This window comes from Mus pahari, chromosome 3 (genome assembly GCF_900095145.1).
Source record: "Mus pahari chromosome 3, PAHARI_EIJ_v1.1, whole genome shotgun sequence".
NCBI classification, from domain to species: Eukaryota; Metazoa; Chordata; class Mammalia; order Rodentia; family Muridae; genus Mus; species Mus pahari.
Window position 1 is genome coordinate 71466714 of NC_034592.1, and position 24316 is coordinate 71491029.

The 24316-nt window shown below is 33.7% G+C and overlaps 3 protein-coding genes across 3 annotated transcripts; all 3 read right to left on the reverse strand.

Moving 5' to 3' along the window:
* Nucleotides 1-917: 917 nt before the first annotated feature.
* On the reverse strand, nucleotides 918-1877 carry LOC110318475 (olfactory receptor 8K3-like). The gene has a single exon (XM_021193555.1). It carries the CDS (start codon nucleotides 1875-1877, stop codon nucleotides 918-920), a length of 960 nt encoding a protein of 319 aa, XP_021049214.1.
* Nucleotides 1878-8786: 6909 nt separating this feature from the next.
* On the reverse strand, nucleotides 8787-9749 carry LOC110318787 (olfactory receptor 8K5-like). Its single transcript, XM_021194051.1, has one exon. The coding sequence runs from the start codon at nucleotides 9747-9749 to the stop codon at nucleotides 8787-8789; it is 963 nt and encodes a 320-aa protein (XP_021049710.1).
* A 9941-nt stretch (nucleotides 9750-19690) lies between these two features.
* On the reverse strand, nucleotides 19691-20653 carry LOC110317927 (olfactory receptor 8K5-like). The gene is given in 1 exon segment (XM_021192727.1): nucleotides 19691-20653. A coding segment is annotated over 1 exon segment (963 nt).
* Nucleotides 20654-24316: the final 3663 nt, after the last annotated feature.

Here is a 24316-nt window from a genome sequence, read left to right on the forward strand (position 1 = left end):
AGAGGCCCCTTGGTCTTGCAAACTTTATATGACCCAGCACAGGGGAAGACCAGGGCCAAGTAGTGGGAGTGGTTGGGTAGGGGAGCAGGGGCGGGGGTGGGGTATAGGGAACTTTTGGGATAGCATTTGAAATGTAAATAAAGAAAATATCTAATAAAAAACAAGAAATGCAGCCAGGTACTTCAGCTCATTTATAATAGTTCAGAGTACTAATCTTAAATGAAAGGTCTCTGATTGTGAAGAAAATGGGTTGAGTGAGACAGGATCATGGGAGAGTAAGGGTCTTTGTATTACTTAGGTAAAAGTAATAGAATTATATGTTGAAAAGAAAATATTGACAAAGAACTAAGGCAGGAATAGTGTTTTGGATAGTCTTTGTATGGGCAAAGTAATAGGAATTCCATTTTATATAAATAAACATTATGGAGTACAAATAAAAAAATACTATATTGAAAAGTAAAGATTAAGTCTGAGAGAAAGCAATTACTTAGACAAATTAACAAAACAGGGACAGGCATCTCAAGCTTTATTTCAACAGGTGATAAACGCACAAGAAACAGATTCATACATACACACATATATACATACACATTTACATATATATAATTATTTCCCATGATACCTCATTGGGTCACTATTCTTAGAGCTAGTGTGCGTGTGTGTGTGTGTGTGTGTGTGTGTGTGTGTGTGTGTGTGTTATCTTTAAGTGATGGCATGAGGGTGTATATTATCTCAACTTTTTAAAAAAATTAACTTATTATGGAAAAGATACATTTAATTCTTTTGAATTTTGTTTGCATTATAAGTCTATGCTTAGCAGTAAAAGTAATATAAATATAGTATATTGTTTAAATTCACATTGAAACTTTTTTTATATTTTCCAAATACACATGGAACAGGCACTTAACAAGAAAAAATTATATTTTATGAAATGCCAAAGAAAATAACTTACACAAATTATTCAATGTTCTTTTCAGAGCATATTTTACATCTTTGTTTCTCAAACTATAGATCAAGGGATTCAACATGGGGATCACCAGAGTGTAGAATATGGAAGCCACTTTATCAGTTTCAAAGGAGTGGCTGGAATTAGGCTGCACATACATAAATATCAAAGTCCCATAGAAGACAATGACTACTGTCAGGTGGGACCCACAGGTGGAGAAAGCCTTCCGCCTGCCCTCAGCAGAGTTCATCCTCAGAATGGCTATGAGGATGAGCAGGTAAGACACAAGGACAACCAGAAGAGATGAAATCAAATCAAAGGCTGCTAAGATTAAAATTATCAGTTCAACGTCATGTGTATCTGAGCAGAGCAGAGGTAACAAGGGGAGACTGTCACAGTAAAAATGACTGATGACATTGTAGCCACAGAATGACAAAGTGAAAATCTTAATTGTGACTAGAAGAGAAACAAATGTGCAATAGAGATAAGGAATTGCCACTAGTACCCAACACAACTTTTGTGACATAATGACAGTATAGAGCAAAGGCTTACAGATGGCCACATAGCGGTCATAGGACATTGCAGACAGAATAAAGAGCTCACTAACAATGAACACAAGAAAGAAAGAAAGTTGTGTGGCACAAAGTTTAAATGATATTGTATTTTGATCCACAACAAAATTTACTAACATTTTGGGTCCCACTGATGTAGAATAACCAAGATCTGTAATTGCCAGATGTTTGAGAAAAAAGTACATAGGTGTTTGTAGCTTGGAGTCCACTGTGGTGAGGATGATCATGCCCAAGTTTCCTATCAGTGAGATTAGATAGATAATAAGAAATAGTCCAAACAATGGGGCCTGAAGCTCAGGGCGGTCAGTGATGCCCATCAGGACAAATTCAGTCACCACTGTAAGGTTGTGTCTCCCCATCCTGGTTTATTAGAAAACCTGTACAGAGTACAGATATAAACGTTATCAATAGCTATCTTATATGATCAACTGTCAGATTTTAGTATACTTTATTAGTATAAACAACACAAAATTCAAAACTAAAAAGAAGTTATGATGCAATTATAAACTCATTATTCTTAAATGACAATATGTTTCATTTAGTTAGAAATGCAAAGGCAGACTGAATATCTTAATTGTGCATGATTTCATTTGCCAAACATTTTGACACTCCTTATGCATTTCTAGTTGTAATATGAATGTAAACTTCTATTACAGCTTGGGGCATATAGTGTAATCTTGTCTCAATAACTCTGTACTAACCCAAAAGTAAATGAAACAAATATAAATGCTCTCTCTCTCTCTCTCTCTCTCTCTCTCTNTATATATATATATATATATATATATATATATCCACATAGAAATCCTAGTTTAGATAAAGATTGTACTTAACATCACTCTTTTAGTCATGCAAAAACTTATTGCTGAATATTTTAAAAAGTAGTAAAACCAGCAATTTCAGTATAAACAAATGAAAATTCTTACACCTATTGATTTACTTTTCAATCATCAACCTACTGACATGTTGAATATATGTATAAATAAAAGCAATAAATATCGCAATCATTTTTGTGAGAATGTGAAAGTTTCATAGAATTTTTTATGAACATATTATCTGAATTGGTCTCCCTCTCCTCCTTTTATAAACAGGATATCATTATACACCTTAATTGTACTCACACTTTTAACAAGCCTCTTACCTCACCCTCCTGATTTCCATGTTTTCAGATACATGTTGCTGACACTTGACCTTATGGTGTATTTAGTATATAATATATTCAAATGTAATTTTGGGAAAATGCTACAAGAACTAAATAAAATATATTATAAGCAGTATTTTTAAAATTTTTGGATATGATGTAAATTATTTGGTAACTATAGGCAATAAGAATTTCTTCACATTATGATAAAATGTGAGATAAGTAGAAAAGCCTATGTTATTGAAATAGTGCTTAGCTGAATGCCATATGATCAGATGCTGAACAGATTATAAAGTAGAATGCATGTTGATAGATGAGAGTTATTATTAAATTAGTAAAGTGATGTTATCTAGTGCTTTAAAATGAGAATGAAAAAATACTTTTATGGTGAAAATTATAGTAAAATCCATGTCTGGTGAAACATGAACAAAAATTACAATATAGAAATTAACATACATAATAATGTAATATGCACTTAAATTATTTAAAATATTGCTTTCCAGATCATAAACCAGCTTTCTGTTTCCCTACTATGTCTTCAGCATCACCAATCTATTGTGTAGACATATATGCCAGGAAGCAGTCTGAAATGAATATGCTCAAGGAGGGCAATAAGAAGCAATATAAGCCTAATTATTGGTAGTTATTTGAAGCAAAAAGCTTACATTTGGTAAGAAGATGGCTATTTGCACATTTATCTTCTTTAATGTTTTAAGTTAGTATGTAAGTTAATGCATTATGACATATTTATACATAAAATTAATCATTCTCTGATCTTTTTTGTCATCCTTAACCATCTTTCCTTTATCTCCATATAAAGCTCAGGAAGATCTCATTTTTTCCTCCAACGTGTTCCAATCATTATGTGAGAAGAGAAGGGGATGTTGGTTTTCTTGTTAAGTCTGAAAACAGCAATGACCTTCCTTTTAATAGCTTTAGATTTCCATGAGAAGAATCAGATAACTTTTTAAATTTTTACTGTGAATTGGGTCACTGCCATGTTTTAGCTCTGAACCAACACTTTATCATATGAAGAAATTGGAAGTTTGTCAGATCTCATTGAAAAATCGAAGAACTTTTGGAAATTCTATGCACCATAACATTGGGTTTGTAAATATCTACTATCTACTCAAATAATCATTGACAATCATATGATTATTTTTTTTAATACAAAGCAAAAGTTTTGGCATTATCAGAGAGTAGACACTGTGTAATTATTTGTAAGAAACATAGAATATATTCATCATGTCACTTTGGCATTCACATTTTTATAAAAAAAAGTTTACTGCTTTTTACTCTCAATTTTTATCAGCTTGAGTTAAACATATATATACATATATATATATATATATATATATATATATATATATATATATATATATGTAGCATCTTTATATAAGTAACAGTGAGATTTTAAGAATATATTTTAGTTTATATACATACATAGCATCTTTGTATAAGAAAACAATGAGATTTTAAGAATATATTTTAGTTTCTCCTTTGAAATATATAAATATCAAAAGGTTTATTTGAATTTATATGAGAGAAGTCATATTGTAGTTACATTTGGTAGCAGGAAGCACTGAATATTGAATAATAAATGGTGATAATGTCTTTGGTAATAAAGTTAGATAATACATATGCCATTGGAACATTGTGGGTGTCTGTAACACATGATACTCATTTTTACCTGTGATGAATCCTCTATCTTGCGTGTCATGTGTTTTTCATATGGAAAATCTAACACAATTTATATATTCTCTCATCTTTTGATATTCTCCCCCTTGAGAGGTGCCAAGCAATATTTTGAATAATCCCAGAACATTTCAGAGTATAAGTAAATGCCTAGAGAATGTTCATTAAATGAGGGAAACTTGTATTCATTAGTGTATAAATGTTTACTACCAAAAGCACACAGACATACACAGACACAAACACACACACACACATTTTGAAACTTTATCCCCTGATAATTGTGTGGGAGAGAATTCAGCCCAGACTAGAAGCCTGACATCATACATGAATTAGTATTTTTATAAAATAAACAAAAAATTGTTAAGCACTTTAATGTTTATTTTAACAGAACTTGAGGAAGTTACCACAGTTTAGCATCTATCTTGAGTGCTTACTAAAGAAATGAGAAACAAAACACTCAAACAAACAAAAACAAAAGAAAACCAAAAGAACAATAACAAAAACAAAACTTACCAAATCTTTAAAGAATATTAAGATTTGTGGTTATGTTATTTAATCTACTCACATTTAAAGCTAAGATGCACGTATCTAAGAGACAAAGGCAGAAGCAGTGACAACTTAGTAAACTTTCAGCAGCTGACTGAGATAGAAGGTCAACAATTACCCGTTTGAAGAAGCCATTTTTTAAATTAATCTCAAATGATATCCCACTTCCTGATTACTCCTCCACAACCCCCTCATTCCACCACCTCTCCCACCTCCTCCTCTTTGCCTTTATCAGGGTCCTCTCCCACCTACATACCCTCTCCCACCCCATCCTTCCAGCATCTCAGTATACTGGGGCATCAAATTTCCACTGGATCAAGGACCTCCCCTCTCATTGATATCAGACAAGGCCATCATCTGATACTTATGTATACTGATCCATGGATCCCTCTCTACTCTCCTTGGTTAGTGGTCCAATCCCTGGGAGCACTGGGGAGTCCTGCCAGCTGATGTTGTTCTTCCTGTGGGGTTGCAACCCCCCTCAGCTCCTCCAGTCTTTCTGCTAGCTCCACCATGAGGGTCCCTGAGCTCAGACTGAAGGTTAGCTCCAAGCATCCACATCTGCATTGGTCAGTTGCTGGCTGAACTTTCCAAAGAGCAGCCACACCAGGTTACTGTTAGCAAGAGCCTCTTGGGAATGGCAACAGTGTCTGGTTTGGTGTCTGCAGACAGAATGAATTCCCAGGTGGGGCAAGCCCCTGATGGCCTGTCCTTCAGTCTTGGCTCCTTGTTTTTTGTTGTTGTTGTTGTTGTTGTTTTGTTTTGTTTTGTTTGTTTTTGTTTTTGTTTTGTTTTTTGGTTTTGTTTGTTTGCTTTTGTTTTTTTTATGTTCCTTGTATTCATCTGACTTGACAAAATAATATAACTGAAATAAAGAAAAGTAACATAAAAATCTTGGTTAGGTCGTATATGCAAATGTAGTAGTTATACACACATATAAGTATATGTATAGCAATAATACTTAAGAAGAATCAATGAATTTGAGAGGGTATCAGGTGATGGGAGGATCAAGAAGAAAGAGGAATGCATAAATAATACAAATTCAATGATGGACTCATGAAATTCTCAAAACATAAAAACATATAAAAATGAAAAAACATTAACATTTTAAATTAATAAACTCTCTTTAGTACAAACATCTGGGGATAATAGCTAAGGAGGATACTTACCAAAATGTTCAAATGGGTCTTTAGGAATTTTGTTATAAAGAGGAAGGATGATAACTACACTTAACTGTGGGTATTAAGGTGAGGTTGAGAATATCGAATGAAATTCAGATGATCCAGTGAAGTAAAAATACGAGTTTCTCTTTTAAGGTCTATGACCTCACTAACACATGGAAGCAGACTATGCTTCCGGTACTAGAGATTGCTCCCCTATTGTTAAGGGGAACTTAAATATACTTAGTCAGCTGTTGGTTGCCACCAATATGGGATTGCCAGGCCTGGTTCAGCTTTAAAAGTAAGCGTATGGCTTGGCTTGCCATAGAGGACATGTTCTATTCTCTTGGTGAGCCTGGTGGGAATACTCACAGAGGCATAAAATTAAAGTTTAAACAGATATGCCAGCCCTTAATTTTTTCTCAGCTATAAAGAAATACCTGCCATAAGACAACTTATAAAGAATAGAAATGATGTTTCTCATATTTGGGAACTTTTAACCTCATGACCAAGGTGTCTACCTGTGTGATGTCTACTCAATATCCACCTCTCATAGAAAACTGGGTAGGTATTTTCCTATTTCCTAAAACCAGGAGAAGAAAGCTGTTCCCTCATGCACTATGTTAATGGTCTTCTTTTATCTCTACTACATAAGTGCTGTTGCTCCCCAACTTAACTGGATCATTAAGTGCCCACCTCTATTTCATCACTTTAGCTGTTGTTATCACTTTGTTGTCTTCATTAATTTACTGCTGTGAAAAATACCACAACCAAGACTACTTATAAAAAAGCATGTTTATTTGAGATTTACATTTCATGACAGTGAAGATAGGAAGCATGACACTATAGTACTATAGGCACACAGCCATAGTACTAGAGCAATAGCAGAGAGCTCACATTTTGATCCACAAGAGGCAGTGAACACAAAATGGGAATCATATGAGTCTTTGAAACCACAAAGCTAGTCTGTAGTCACATACTTCCTTTGATAAAGTCACATCCACTGATCAATCCCAAATAGTCCCACCAATGAGGACAGTGAAACATACTCATTAGAACTACCACAGATATTAATTGGGGAGAATATCAGATCTCAATAGTGTCGATGCTATGATTTACAAACAGATACCAGCAAAGGACAAAAGACGGATTTCATATTTGGAGAAACTTAGAAAATGTTCTTACCAGTGATAAGCTTATTTCAAACCAAATGTACAAATATCCTCTAGAGAACAGACAAAATATCTAATTTCTGTCACCAGATTCACTATGGAAATGTACAAAAAGCAAAAGAAACTCTAATAAGAGAAGTAAGCTCTTAGTGGTGGTGTGTATGTGGTGAGATTCAACTCTGTATGTGTCGGGGAAGGTGGTTGTATTAATTGTAAACTGCTAAAGTTATTAGCCTCTTATAAACTCTTCTAACAACCTTGTGAATATTCACTGAAACCATACAAAATTCTGAATGTGACATCAGACTTGAGGAGACCTTTTAAAGGAAAAAATACGACCAGAAATAATGGGAATTTCATGGCATCCAGAATATAAATAAAAATAGAAATATATACAGTAAGTTTCATCCATCACAATTTCTTTAGAAATATATAATATTCTAATCAAATACAAAAGGCCCAAAGGATAGATAATCAGACAAATTAAAGATACATTGTGTTGAGACATGCTCTGTACATGGCATTGATTATGTTTGCAGTAGTTTAAGTTCAAAAATATAAAGTTAAAACAAGATTAAGCAGAAAAATATCCAAACACACAAAATAAAAGTAGCAAACAAAATTCCCTGCAAACCAAACAACCAAGTTCATGCTATAGACATTTAAGTAAACATATGTTCCCATTTGTATAATATTTGTTCAGTAGAACTGCTGGAAATATACTGAATCAATAGCAAGAAATGTTAGGAGGAGTTCTGTAATTTTTTTCAAAATTAAATATTTTATTTATTTACATTTCAAATGTTATCCTTTTTCCAGGTTTCCTTTCTGAAAACCTCCTATCCCACTCCTCTGTTACCTTGCTTCTATGAGGGTGCTCCCCCTACCACCCACCCACTGCCGCCTCACTGCTATAACGTTCATCTACACTGGGGCATGAAGCCTTCACAGGACCAAGGGCCTCCCCTCCCATTGATGCCAGATAAGACCCCTTCAGATCCTTCAGTCCTTCCCTTAACTACTCCACTGGGGTCTCTGTGCTCAGTCCAGTGGTTGGCTATGAGCATCCGCATCTGTACTTGTCAGGATCTGGCAGAAACTCTCAGGAGACAACTGTATCAGGCTCCTGTCAGCAAGCGCTTCTTGGCATCAGCAATAGTGTCTGGGTTTGGTGTCTGCATGTGGGATGGATCCCCAGGTTGGGCAGTCTCTGGATAGCCTTATTTTTCAGACTCTGCTCCACTCTTTGTCTCTGTATTTTTTTTTTTAACACAGGAACAATTCTGGGTTAAAATTTTGGAGATAGTGGGTGGCCCCATCCCTCAACCAGGGGCGGGGGAGCATGCCTAACCTCTGGATATGGTCTCGACTGCTTCTCCCTCCCCTGGATTTCTGTAATTTAAGAACTCATTTGTTAAAACTACAAGGGATGCATTCTTATGTTCTATATATTATCATGAGGTTTTCTTTTTTGTCCATAAAAATGAATACACTAATATAGAGCATTAATATTGACTTATATTTATCACATTTTATTAAAGCATTACAAATTAAAGATTAAGTACAAAATTTACATTGATACTTAAAGACTCTTAGAACGGCATTTTTTACTTCTTTGTTTCTAAAGCTGTAGATCAGGGGATTAAGCATTGGAATCACTAAAGTATAAAACACGGAGGCTATTTTGTCAGTTTCAAATGAGTGTGTGGATTTGGGCTGTAAATACATGAAGAGTAGAGTCCCATAAAATACTACTACCACTGTCAGATGAGAACCACAAGTTGAAAAGGCCTTTTTCCTTCCATCTGCAGAATGCATTCTATATATGGCCAGTAAAATAAGAAGGTAAGATACTAAGACTACAAAGAGGGAGGTGATCAAATTAAGTGCTGAAAATAATATGATCAACAGTTCTATGTCCCTTGCATTTGAGCACAGTAAAAGTAACATGGGAACATTGTCACAGTAGAAATGGCTAATGACATTAGAGTCACAGAAAGTCAATGTAAAAATCTTACTAGTTATCATCACAGCTTGGAAGACACTGTAGAGATAGGGAACGCCCACCAGAACATGACAGCGCCTCTGAGACATGATTGCACTGTAGAGTAGAGGATTGCAGATGGCCACATAGCGATCATAGGCCATTGCAGACAATATAAACAGTTCACTGATGATGAATGCAATGTAGAATGCCATCTGCACAGCACAAGCATAATAAGAGATGACATTTTGTTCCACCACAAAATTTACCATCATCTTGGGGTAAATTACAGTGCAATTGCCAAGATCAATGAAAGCCAGGTGTCTGATAAAATAATACATAGGTGTGTGAAGGCGAGAGTCCAACTTGGTCAAAATGATCATGCTCATGTTGCCTATCATGGCAACTCCGTAGATGACTAAGAAGACCCCCAAAAGCAGAAGCTGCAGCTCAGGCCTGTGTGTGATTCCTGTCAGAATGAATTCAGCTGGCACTGTTGAGTTTCTGTGGCTCATTTCAACCTTCTGAAAATACATGAAATTCCCAACAACTTAAGCATAGAATCAATCAAGCAAATTCAAAGACAAGATAAAATGTTATATTTATATAGCTCATAGAAAAATGATTTTATCAACTAACAGGACACTAGAGAGCTCCCAGACACTAAACCACCAACCAAAGAATACACACGGGTGGGTCAATGGATCCCATTACATATGTAGCAGAGGACTGCCATAGCTGGTATCTATGTGAGGGGAGGTTCTTGGTCCTGTGGAGGCTTGTAGTCCCAGAGAAGGGCAAAGGTAGAGGGGTGAGGAGGGAGTGAGTAAATGGGGGTGTACCCTCTTAGAGACAAAGGGGAGGAGGGATGGGATGGGAATTTATGGAGGAGAGACTGGGACAACATTTGAAATATAAACAAATAAAATCACTACTGAAAAAAGGAAAAATGATTTTAAAGTCTGATTCTAAATGTTAAAACAGATGGGAAGCTCTACCTTCTAAATACACTCGAAGTTATTTAAATTCTTAATACAGCAACAGACAAGATAAAATTTGCATTCTAATGGCTTTGAGAGAAATGATTTTAATACTTTCTCAGCTATCGGCAGTACAATTAATTGACTATTGTGTAGAAATATTGCATATATTTTATTTTCACTAGTGGACTATATTATTTCTTAGTAAAATTTGATCTATGTATGGTAATTCTCATCAAGCTTGGATATTTATAAATACTAAGGTGTAGACAACATGAACCTAGTGGCATTTAAATTTAGCTTTGTGTTGGACTTTTATGGTCCTGTGTGGGGCTTGTTATGATTGACTTAAAAAGCTAAAACTATGCCAAACTTGCAAAGAAAGGTATATGCTTGTTTAGTACTAAATGATTCGCTCTGAAAACTTACATAAAATGACATATAGAATAAACTGTATAGATTTAAGAATTATATATATTATTCTTAAATATATATTCAAAATAAGGAGTCAATTAAACCCACTTTTGCTTTCCATTCTGAATTCTTTCCACTATATTTTAATTGAAACCATGAACTATTTCTCCAAGTATTTGTAGGGTCCAACTATATTGTCAATGAATTGATGATACTATTTTTGAAAATTACTGAGAACATTTAAAAACAACAAATTACTAAGAAATATCATAAAACAAAGTTGTGTACATGCTCAGAAATGACTTTAAAATACTTATTCTGTAGTTTATGAATGAGAATCTGAAATTTCATTAAGAAAATAGCTAATTTGGTTAAGGGTTTATCTATGTTGTTGATTTTCTCAAAGAAGCTGCTCTTGGTTTGATGATTTTTTTTTTAAATTGTTGTCTTTGTTTCTAATTGATTGATTTTATACCCGAGTTTGATTATTTCATGCCATCTAGTTCTCTTGGTTGTGTTTACTTTCTTATGTTCTAGGACTTCCAGGTGTGGTGTGAAGTTGTTAGTATAGGATTCTCTCCAATTTCATTATGAAGACACTTAGTGCTATGAATTTTGCTCTTAATACTTCTATCCTTGTGTCTCCTAAGTTTGGGTATGTTATGCTTTCATTTTCATTGAATTCTAGAGAGTCTATAATTTCATTCTTGATTTCTCTCTGAATAAGTCATCATTGAGTAGATAGTTTTTCAGCTGCCATGAGAATGTGGACTTTCTGTTGTGTTTGTTATTGAAATCCAGCCTTAGATCATAGTGATCTGATAGAATTCAAGAGATTATCTCAACCTCCGTCTATCTGTTGAGGCTTGTTTTGTGTCCAATTATATGATCAGTTCTAGAGAAGGTTCTGTGAGGTGCCGAGAAGCAGCTATATTCTTTTGTTTGGGGGTAGAATGTTCTGTAGAGTATAACTTGTAATGTAGTGTAATGAAATAGCCATAAAGTGTAATCTGTGGTTGTTGACAATTCCAGGAATCAGCGCTTCATCAGTGTTGGGTTTTACTTTCTGACAAGAACATGAGGCTTACAGAAGAGGGTGACTGTACAATGCTGGGATACCTCTGTCACCTTCCTAGCTAAGGTTGTCTTTTTCTTTGCCATTTAGACCTATTCTAATTTAAAGACCCATCTTTACTCAGAAATAACAAAGAAAACCCTATTTCTAATTGAAACTTTATCCAAATACAGCTGTATTATTGTAACATTATGAGATGTGTTAAACTGAGAAAAATAATTAAGAATCAGAGTAGCAATTTGATTTTACTTTAATGTTTTTAACTTGTTACAATAATTACTCTAGATCACTTCTCAAATCTGTCTCCATTTTCAGTGTCAGTGATGATATCCTACTGAAAATGTCTAGGTTTGTTAGCTTTTTACACTTCCTACTTTACAAAGAAAATCTCTGTATTTTTTATATTTTATTTTATTGAGAATCAATGACATACAAGCGAAATAGCCTCTCAAAAATTAACCTTAGAACTCACAGATGAAAAAAGTTATGAAGAGGTGGCACAGATTTTTTAGACCATATGAATGATGATAACATTTAGGAATTAATTGGTGTTAAGAGTTTTTTTCATAGGTTCCTATCTCTCTAAAATTGCTATATATTTTCATTTGCTTAATATATGCAGTGTTTAGTATTAGAAAAAGTCAGAAATTAAGCAGTACTGTGAACACTAAATCAAAGGATCAAAGCTTGTGAATGTTTGTTCAGGTGACATTCATAAACAAACCAATTTTTTAACATTATATAATTGCAATGAAATACCTTAAAATACTCCATTTTAAAGTGGATCCCTAGGTATTCACATTTAAATTATATATTAGTTATAAAAATTGTAAAACATATACTAATTTTTCTTTTACATTTATCTGAAAATCAAATGAATCTACACATTTAATATTTTCACCTAGAAATCTGATATCAATAATTTTAACTGGTATGATCAATGATGGAATTTGTAGCCTTCTTTTAATTTTCTTTTCTACTTTCAATATCCAAATCCCACATTGATCTGTAAAGAATGTTCACCAGCTATTAACTTCATAGAATTTTATTTTCCTCCATAGAAAATATTCATGTAGGTAATAACAACTATAAAAGCATGTATTTAATTTCTGCAATATACTTGAGAGTTAAAGCTCTTCTGTAAAAGAATCATAGAATCAAAGAATCTAAGAAGCAGTAAAAGAATCATAGAACGTAAGTCAAGGAGGATTATACAGTTCATGTTGTCATAGAGTGGTGGCAATTTCTACTCACCATTCACAAAGATTCTGATTTCCTTCTCCAAAATTATTCTCTCTTTTGCTCTAGAGAGAAGGAATTTATAGTTTTTTTTTAAATAATTTATGATGTTCCCAGAGGTGATAGCATATAATTTGTTTAATTTATTATCTGTAAATTATCTGAGAGATTTTAAACAAAATTGTATTGATGTCATACAACTTTTCCCCACTGAGAAAACATAAAGGCAGCTCATAAAAAAACACAAACAACAAGGATAATCTGAGGAGTTTCATGAATACCCAAAGGGTTTATGGTCCCTGGTTGAGTAGGTTACATAGCCAGGGATTGAGCCATTAATGGAAAGTACTGTGGTGCCAGTTTATTCCTATAAAATAAAGAAGTATCATACTGGTCATTGTCATCACTTTTTCAATGGGGTTGTTATCACACAGAAGATTTGAATGCATTTTCCATAATAAAATATTTAGTAAGCTGTCTGTGTTGTTGGCTTGGGGAAAGATAAGGGTACCAATACAGTATGATGGAAATGCATTATATATGTGTACTTTACCTTCAGCTTCTTTTTAGTTTTAGACATTTACTTTTTATCAACAACTGAATGAAAAATGCCAATTAAAAGAAAACCGTCTCTTATTTTTGTCTGCATAGCATGGCTTTGTGATTTTTAGGTGCTCTCGACTACCAAACTATTATTGCTGTTAGTGATGGCCTATGTTGCTGACTGTTAACTTTTAATTGTGTAATATGATGATTAGAAACTATATAGTGCTGATCATTGTGTTGTGTATAGGTGGGATTATCCACTTACTAATACAGAAAATGATTCCAAGGAGAGAGTGCTCACTATGTTGAGGAAACTTTATATGAACACATTCATAATTGATTGCTTCATATCAAGTATTTCACAACCAGGAAGCACAAAGTTTAAATTTGTATATCAGCCTAATGTGTAAAAGCTGTCATAGCCACATAGTATGCTCAGATATAAGACAGGACCAGTTGCTACAAACTTAAAGCAATGTTTGATATCTACTCAAAATTTCTTAACACAGCCTTCCATGAATTGCACTGTTCTTTACTCTCACTCAGCATACTCACTTTCCATACTCTTTTATTATTCATCAATACGAAGAAAATGCACTCAGCAAAACTGAATCATGTCAGTTTTGCCACAGGATATTTATCTCTGTGAAGAAAAGTAGATAGGTTATTCATTCATTAAATATCTTTTGTATCAAGTAGACAATTGGCATGTATAGGACTATAGCCAAATATATAGAGCACTCCTTCATGCTTCCTACTTTTGTAAGAAATATTCAGAACATATTTGATGCTGGCAATCACATTAAACATAACTTTATCAAATAATATTATATCATAATATTTAACATTTTAAAGGACATATGTCATTGTCTGCAAAAAATCATAAGTACCAAGGTGAATATGACAGTATAAAACACAGAAGCCAAATTTTCAGTGTTAAAGAAGTGACTGGACTTGGATTGGAAATATGTCAGTACCAATCCATCTGAAGTATAAAAACAGGAGCACAGTTCAGTTTGATAAACAACCACATTGCCTGAAGAATCATACAGTTATATCATAATCTGTCTCAGTGAATTATAGTCTGAGATAAAATATAAATGGGTGTTCACTTTGGAGACCACGAGAAATCATATTCAAGCTCCTCAGAATAGAATCTGCAAAGGTAGTAAGAGAACAACCACAGATCTAGAAAAAGCAACTTATGTAAATGCTAAGGAGAATGAAGTACTTCATTCCTCAGCCCATAACTCTGCTTTTCACCCATATAGCCTGCTTCAACCCTGGAAAACCGGTTAAGATATTCATGCCCAATCCCATGATTGCTGGGACCTCTGAAACACCAGCAGATCAGGGAACTGCCCTGCCCTTTCTGTGCCCCACCTTCTAGTTCACACCTAAACTTGTAATTGTGGATTTGCACTTCATACTATGAGACACAGTTCTTCCTTCTTTCTGCCCAGGTGGTAATCTTCAGGGACAACAAGTCTTAGAGGTCTGTCACTACCAGGGACTATCAGGTCAGACTACACGAGAGACAATGAGATGGCTAAAGGCAAGGATAAAAACACAATAAACAAACGCCAGTGAACTATGCTACCAACTGAACCCAGTTCTCCTACAACAGCCAACCTTGGATAGTCTAACATTCCTGAAGGGCAAGACAGTGACCTTAAATCTCATATTATGAAGATGATGGAGGCTTGTAAAGAGGAAACAAATTAATCCCTTAAGGAAATACAGGAAAATAAAAGTGAAACTAATGGGTAGAGACCTTTAAAGAGGAAACAAATAAATATATGGGAATACAGAAAATTACAATCAAACAAATGAAGGAAATGAATAAAGCAGTTCAATGCCTGAAAATAGAAATAGAAGCAATAAAGAAAACACAAATGGAAGCAACCCTGAGATGGAAAGCCTAGGAAAGAGAACGGGAACTACAGACACAAAACATCATGAAGAGAATACAACTGACTGAAGAGAGAATCTCAGATGTAGAAGATACCATAGAAGAAATTGGTACATAAGTAAATGAAAATATCACATGTAAAAATTTCCTAACTCAAAACATCCAGGAAATTTGTGACACTATGAAAAACCAAATCTCAGAATAACAGCAATAGAAGAGGGTAAACATTCCCCGTTCAAGGGACCAGAGAATGTCTTCGACAAACCATAAAAGCAAACTTCCCTAGCCTAAAGAAAAAAGGTGTCTATAAACATTCAGGAAACTTACAGAACACTAAACAGATTGGAACAGAAAAGAAAATCCTCCTGCCATATAATAATCAAAACAGTAAATTTACAAAACAACAAAAGACTATTAAAAGATGCAAAGGAAAAGGGCCAAGTAACATAAAAAGGCAGACCTACCATTATTATACCTGACTTCTCAACAGAGACATTAAATCCAGAAGACCCTGGACAAATGTAAGCCAGACCTCTAAGAGACCACAGATACCAGTCCAGACTACTATATTCAGCAAAACTCTCAATCACCATAGATCAAGAAACCAAGATAGTTCATGACAATAAAGATGATATTGGCTAAATATTGTCTTAAATATTTAAGTCCTAAAGAGGACTTTATTATTAGAAGGAAAACTATAGTATAAGAAGCATAACTACACCCATGAAAACAAAATAAATTTATCATCTCACAGCAAAACCAGAAAAGAAACACACACACACACACACACACACACACACACACACACTAACACCACCAACATCAAAATAACAGAAATTCACAATCATTAGTTATTAATAGCTCTCAATATCAATAGATTCAATTCACGAATAAAAAGATACATGCTAACAGTGAATGAGTAAACAGGATCCATCATTCTGCTGCATATAAGAAACACACTTTAGCAACAAAGATAGACACTCCCTCAGAATAAAGGACTGGAAAAATGTTTTTTAAGCAAATGAACACAAGAAACAAGTGGGAGTAGCTATTCTAATATCTAATAAAATAGACTTCCAAACACAAGTTAATGGGAAAGGACACTCCGTACTCATCAAAGGAAAGATTCCACCAAGATGACATCTCAGTTGTAAACACCTAAGTCCCAAATGCAAGGATAACCATGTTTGTAAAAGGAAAATTACTAAAGCTTAAATCACGCATTAATAGTGGGGACTTCAACATCCCACTCTCACTGAGGTGACAGGCCAACAAGTAGAAACTCAACAGAGAAATATAACTACTCTAAAAATCAATCTGGTGGTTTCTCAGAAAATTAGAAATAATTTTAACTGAAGACTCATTTATACAGCTCCTGGGCATATACCCAAATGATGCTTCATCATAGCCCAAGAATATGTGATCCACTATGTTCATAGTAGCTTTATTCATAATAGCCAGAAACTGGAAATAAACCAAATGTCCCTCAACTGAAGAATGGATACAGTAAATATGATTCATTTATACAGTGGAATACTATTCAGCTATTAAAAATTTGTACATCATGAATTTTGCAGGCAAATGGATGGAACCAGAAAATATCATCCTGATTGAGATAACCCAGACCCAAAAAGACATGCATAGCATATAGTCATTTATAAGTGGATATTAGCTATAAGGTACAGGATACATATGATACATTCCACAGACCCAAAGAAGCTGAACAAGAGGGCAGCTCCAAGTGAAGATGCTTGATTCTTACATATAAGGGGGAATAAAATAATCATAGGAATCAGATGTCAGGAGGGAACTGAGTGAGCAAGGGGATGGAAAGGGTAATGGGGTGGTTAGGATCAGATGTGGGTAGAGACAGGAGAGAGGTCTCAAGAGACAGAATTAATGGAAATCTGCTGCTGCTGTGGGTAGAAGAGTAGGGGCATCTCTAGGACATGTCAGAGACCTTGGATGGGTGAGTCTATGGGGGTGACCTTAGCTGAGACTCACACCAGTACGGCTATGGAACATGAAGAGGTCATTTTATGAAGCCAGGCACAAATAACTAGTGGAGGGGTAGCAGCACCACACACATATAAAACTTGCGACCCAAACTTGTCCTTTCTACAAGAAATGTATGATGACAGACAAGAGACTGAGTAGATGGATAACCAATAACTGGCCCAAGTTGAGAACTACCCCATGGCAAACACTAATCTCTGGCACTCATAATGATGCTCTGTTGTGTTTTAAGACAGGCACTTATCATAACTGCCCTTTGCAAGACTCTACCCAGCAGCTAACTGAAACAGATGCACATTCCCAGAGACAAATATTGGACAGAGCTCAGGGACTCTATTGGTAGAGTTGGAGTAAGGATTGAGGGTCCCTAGATAGGAATTACACAGGAAGACCAATGGAGTCAACTAATATGCACATAGGTGAACTCAAAGAGACTGAGCCACCAACTAAAGAGCATACACAGCTTGAACTAGGCCCTATACACATATGGAGAGCACATGTGCAACTATTTCCTCATGTGGGTTTCCCAACAACTGAAGAAGGAACTCTCCCTAAAACTGTTGCTTTTGGGTAGAATCTTTTCCCTTAATTGGACTTCTTTGTCTGGGCTCAGTGGTGGAGGATGCACCTAGCCCTGAAGAAACTTGATGTGTATGGGTAGGGGATATCCAGGATGGTCCTCCACCCTCTCAGAGGAGAAGGGAAGTTGGGGATAGGGGCAGGACTGTGGGGGGAGCACCAGGAAGGAGATAATGATTGGGATATAAAGAGAATAAAATGTACATAAATGTAAGAAAAATAAAAAGTTATAAACTAGAGTATGTGAAAAAATGGACTAAAGTCTTCACTAGACATTTTGAAAAACTAGAAAAAGCACTAATAATGGTATGAAAAAGTAATTTTAGACCAGACAAAATAAATATAATTTTATTAGAACCACAATGAAATGTCATCTGAACCTGCTATAATTACAATAGTAAAAATATAAAACATTAAAAAAATCTAACAGATTTTCTAAACAAGGTTGAATAGGGGTTATTAAATAAAACTAAAACAAAATGGAGAACACGAGGTTTGGAGGACATGTTAATTGGATTCCTATGAGAAAGTTTGTGGAAATGGAGTGGTCTATTTTAACATATTTCATTACATCCTTGTAAAATTTTTAAATAATAAATTAAAAATAAACTGATTATTAATGTAAAGAAACAAAAATATATTTTCAAACATTTTGAGAAGCCAAATTCCTTGAATGTAACTGGGAGATGAGGATAGTTATGAAGCCACATGTTCTTCTATTTCCAACATCCAGAAGATAACTATCAAAATTAATCAATAATGCTGAAATTAGGTGACCATGAAAGGTCAGTCACTGATTATTGGATATTCTTAAATACATAGAGGCAAAGTAAGAAAATCAGTATATTGGACTGAAACTTAAAAAAGAAGGAAGTTAAATATAAAACCTTAATATAATAACCCTTCAATATCACCTCCTCTTTCGTTTCCTTGTCTATGTGCATTGGCCTTGAGAAATATGGTAATGTATTCACAATTCAGAGTCAATAAATCACTGTTGGTAAATGAAAGAGGAACAGTCAGATATGCTGTCACATATAAATACGTATGTGCAAAGCTTCAGAGATGGTTTAGTGTGAAGAGACTTGCTGTTTCAGCACCTATATTGAGTAGATTATAACTGACTTTAATTCCAGGAACTATGACATTCAAAAATCTCTGGTTTCCACTGGGGTTCTACACAAATGTATCCCTAAACAAACACACAAAACCAATCACAAAAATGTATTTTAAGAGTAATAAATATACAGGTTTTAAAAAGTAACAGGTGTACACAGAATTAATGGGTATTTATATTAAAATAACTAAGTCACAAAACATATGAATATTAAATATTGTCACAATGAGTCTTAAACATTTATTAGTTTATATCTGTATAAAATGATTTCTAAAAGAGAATGAGAGACTGTTTTTTATCACATTGCTTGATGTATTAGTAGTACAAAAATAATGAAGATAGGTGCTTCCCACAAATAATTAGTGGTAACACAGGTTATTAATATAGAATGTATCATTTATTCATTTTTAGTAAAGTGTCTGCTTGGATATCACTAAATTAAACATTTATTCTGAAACAGGAAATTAGAGTAATGTTTAAATTGATATTTCTATTATAAGGGGGGAATTGAGTAAAGCTGTGAAACAATAAATATAATAAAATTTTGTAGAGTTAAATGCGACTATTTTGTAAATATCATCATATGGCAGTTACAATTGTCACATATTATTACTTAATACTGAATAATGCAGTCTTCATCGATTCTTAAACACTCTATGAAAGGCATTTTTTACCTCTTTATTCCTTAAACTATAAATTAAGGGGTTCAGCATGGGGATCACTAAAGTATAAAACACAGAGGCTGCTTTGTCATATTCAAATGAGTGAGCAGATTTAGGCTGAACATACATGAAGAGTAGAGAACCATAGAACACAACCACCACTGTCAGATGGGAACCACAAGTGGAGAAAGCTTTTTTCCTACCTTCTGCAGAACGCATTCGAAATATGGTTAACAAAATTAGCATGTAAGACAAAAGAACGACAAGAAGAGAAGAGATTAAATTGAAGGCTGAAAACAATATAGTCAATAATTCTGTCTCTTCTACATGTGAACAGATCAAAGGTAGTAAGGGAACAACATCACAATAGAAATGGCTTATGACATTAGCACCACAGAAGGTCAATGTGAAATACCTAATAGGGAATAGTAGAGCCTGGAAAGTACTGTAGAGATATGGAATGCCAACAAGCACTTGACAGCGTCTCTGAGACATTATCGCACTGTAGAGCAGAGGGTTGCAGATGGCCACATAGCGGTCATAGGCCATGGACGACAAGATTGAAAATTCACTGACAATGAACATAATGAAGCATGCCATCTGTGTGGCACAAGCATAATATGTGATGGTGTTTTGATCCACAACAAAATTCACCAGCATCTTGGGGCAGATGGCAGTGGAATTTCCAAGATCAATGAAAGCAAGGTGTCTGATGAAAAAGTACATAGGGGTTTGTAGGCGAGAGTCCAGTTTGGTCAAAATGATCATGCCGAGGTTTCCCACCACGGTGATTGTGTAGATAGTAAGGAAGACTGCAAACAGAGGGAGTTTCAGCTCAGCAGTCTGTGTGACCCCCATCAGGATGAACTCAGTTGGCATTGTTATATTTGATTGCCCCATTGGATGATCCAAAATTAACTCTTCTTGAAGAAACAATAAGGATTTATTAGATTTCTTTCATTGCCATATAAACTTTGTACTAGTCATAGTAAGATCAGTTAAATATTTTATTCAAAACTAGACAACACAAGTAATTTTTACACATTTTAAGAAGATAAAATTTGCTTTTGTAAAATAGGGAATATATATGAGGCATATAAAAGTATGGGAAATGATTAAACTTAAGACTCAGCAAAGAGTTGATATAAGTACACAGAAAATAAAATTATGTAAGAATACAAATTCATTTTCGTAAGTCACACTGACTACTATGTCAAATAAATTAGATGTTACATATTTGGATATTTTATTACTTCTAACTCTAGAAAAATACTGCCCAATGGATCTTTAATTCCCAATAGAACAACCTTGTTTGATCCACTTGAAGAATTCATCTCTTATTTGACTTGTGGTATTTATGGTCAGATATAATAGAATAGATTGCCATTCTTCTTGAAAATTCAGGAGCGGACTTTATTTACTCCAGGCTGTAGATTGTCAAATGTAATATCACACTCATGTAATCTTTAAATATTGTATAGTAATGATGTAGCTAGGATCAATGTGTGGTTTGTCTTGTTGCAATATCTTCCTTAGGCAAGCATTAGCTCAGCCAACTAAAGTGAAAATGATTATTGTACATTTCTGTCTTATCTTACTCTCCATTTCATTTTTAATAGAGAAAAAGCCAAAATTAGCATAAAACTTATGTGATCATAATCTATTGCTGAAAATACACCTGATTTATATCAATATCCAAAGAGATCAAATGTTTAATACAATATTCTTGTTTTCTTTCCTCACTGTTGAAATAAATTATATAAAGCAGTTAATTAATTATTTAAATTTTATTATTTGATTTGTTAATGATGTATAATTATAATTTTTTCAAAATATTTCAATTTTAACAAGTTTATATTTGTAATAAGTGTAAATAATTAGAAAAGATATAGTAATAGTGAATTTGATTTAACCCTAATAAATTTGAGTTCCTCTCTTATTGTAATCTATTTGACCTCAGTAGGAATGTGAGACTTCATAAGCATGATTTTAATAAGAATAATAACTATCAAAGTTTTATGATGTTTTTTGATGTATTAGAAAGTAATAGCTGGAAAAACTAGGATTTTACTATAAGATACAATTCTTTAATTTTAAGCAGGGGCTATATGTATCTAGCTTATTGAAGTTAGAAGCCATCTAAAACTCTGCATTTGGCATTGCATTTAGTATTTTACTTTTCTGATTTTTAAGATGGGATCTGAGGAAAAGGTGATGTTCATAGCTGCTGGGGCACTCTATACATTCTTCTGAGTTTTAGAGTTATATTTATTTATTTGTGTGTGGAGGCTACATAAATACCATGGAGTGGGTAAGTAGGTCACAGGCAATTTGTGGATTTCTGTGTTTCTTTCTACCATACACATTAAGGAGTATGTCACCCTGGGTATCCAGTGTCCTGACCTGCTGAGACTTCTTGGCAGCCCTACTTCCTCTTCTAAATTAGGGTTTTCTGCTATTTCTCTTTTTATTTCCGATATTGTGTCAGATCTTGTTTTACACACAAACAGAAAGAATAGTCTGTCATCTTTAAAAACTATCTTGGGAAGCATTGCTCTAATATTTTATGGTAGAGGGTAAGAAGTTCCAGGTGAAGAAGGAGAATTAGAAGTATTACCTATCTCCAAATTTTAATGTATTTAATACCACAGCTTATGTAGTTTGTTGGCTGTCATGTTAGTATCCCTCTTAGTAGTCATTTTCCTTGAACATAAATTAATTTTCTAATTTTCACCGTTTATCTTTAGTGGAAAATAATGTTTCAAGTTTTGACAATTGATCTAGAATATTTAATAAGAGGTGATTTCATTGTAGAAATCTATTTAAATTCTATAACTCTTAACACTTTTCTGTGCTTCTAATTATGTAATGACTATTCAATATAAAATAATCCATTAATGAGAAATCTTCTAAGAAAATTAACCAGACAATAAAAAATAATCTTAAAAATACATTAATAACATTATATAAAAACCCACTGAGCTTTTAAAATGACTGCATAAGAAATGTTTAAAGTATTTATTCTTCAAACATTGCATGGCAAGCTTTTATTGTAAAAAATAAATTAGAGATTGCATAGCATATATGTTAAAATTTAGAGATGTTTATCTTGAAATCTAAAATGACTGAGGACCCCATATTTTATCTGCAAATCTAATTCATGTTAATTTTAAAAAGCTAAGATTTTGGTAAAACATTTACCTATTCTTAAATTCTTCTGTCACTCAAAATTTTAAATATCACCATGATTTCCCACCAATAAATTAGATGTAACATCTTTGGCTATTTTATGACTTCTAACTCTAAAAAAATACTGCTCCATGGATCCTTAATTCTCAAAAGCACAACCTTGTTTGGTCCTTTTGAAGAATTCATTTCATATTTGGCTTGTGGTGTCTATGGTCAGATATAATAGAAAATCCCCCATATCTAGTAATAGAAGTCCAAGAAAGTATGTATCCACTTACCTTTAATAAAGAAATCAATTTTTGCCTCCTAATATTATTAATATGATTTCCTTGTGAATGGAGAGTTTATAGCTTTCTTCCCTCTTGGTAAAACTCCCCAAGGAAATTTAATCTATTTAAGTCACATCATTACAATTAAATCCTCTGAGAAACTTAAAAATAATATCTTGATATTTGGTGCTAATTACCTAGAACATCCTACAAATTCTTTTGTGAGAATAAGTATGGAACAATTCAAAAAGAGAAATGAAATATTACAAAAGATTAGTGAAGTCTGGAAGACATCTACAATGTAAAGTATTCTAGCATTCTCTTCTGAGAAAAGTGTGATTAAGGTACAACTATATACCTCAGGAAATTCTACATCTTGAGAGATATTTTAATGTTGTACAAGTAGACTCAGTCTAAGTATATGGATATATTTTCTTATTCTATAGATAAAATTCAGTAGAACTTATAAGAAATAAAATCCACTCTTAGGTAAAATAGCTCAAATCTCATAACATTGCATGCATGTTTTCTTTATGACTTCAAAAAGGTAGAAAATTTAAGAAAAAAAAATCAATAGAGTGAAACATGTAACCTAAAAATAGTTTTTTAATTTTTTTATCTATTTACCAATCTTTAAATTTAGACAAAAGGCATGTTAAGCATAAAAAAAAAAAACAACAAAAATATCATCAACAACAAAAACCCCTATTACCTGCATCCGTATTTTAAATTATTTTACTAAATGTCCACTGGAATTAGGAATTTTACCTTGTGGAACTGGCCATAGTACTAATACATGACTGGACTCCAAACAGTAGGGGCATAGGATAAAAATCATGAGTTGTAAGACATTCTAATCTAAACAGTGAGTTTCCAGTCATCCTGAGATTTATAAGACTATCTAATAAAAAGATAAAGGAAAAATTTTCATGCCTTTACCCCATAACAATCATTTCCCAGTGCCAAACAATGGGATCTTATTCATATTTTTTTGTTCCTGCAACTGAGTTTTTCTTACATTAAAACATTCAGTGCATACTGCTAATTTTCTATCAATCTTCAGGTTCCTTGTGAAAATCACACATGCCTGGATTACTTTGATGTC

What these genes read in the sequence shown, in the direction of transcription:
- LOC110318475 (XM_021193555.1), bottom strand. Translation starts at nt 1,877, where the DNA reads ATGGGGAGACACAACCTTACAGTGGTGACTGAATTTGTCCTGATGGGC.
- LOC110318787 (XM_021194051.1), bottom strand. Translation starts at nt 9,749, where the DNA reads ATGTATTTTCAGAAGGTTGAAATGAGCCACAGAAACTCAACAGTGCCA.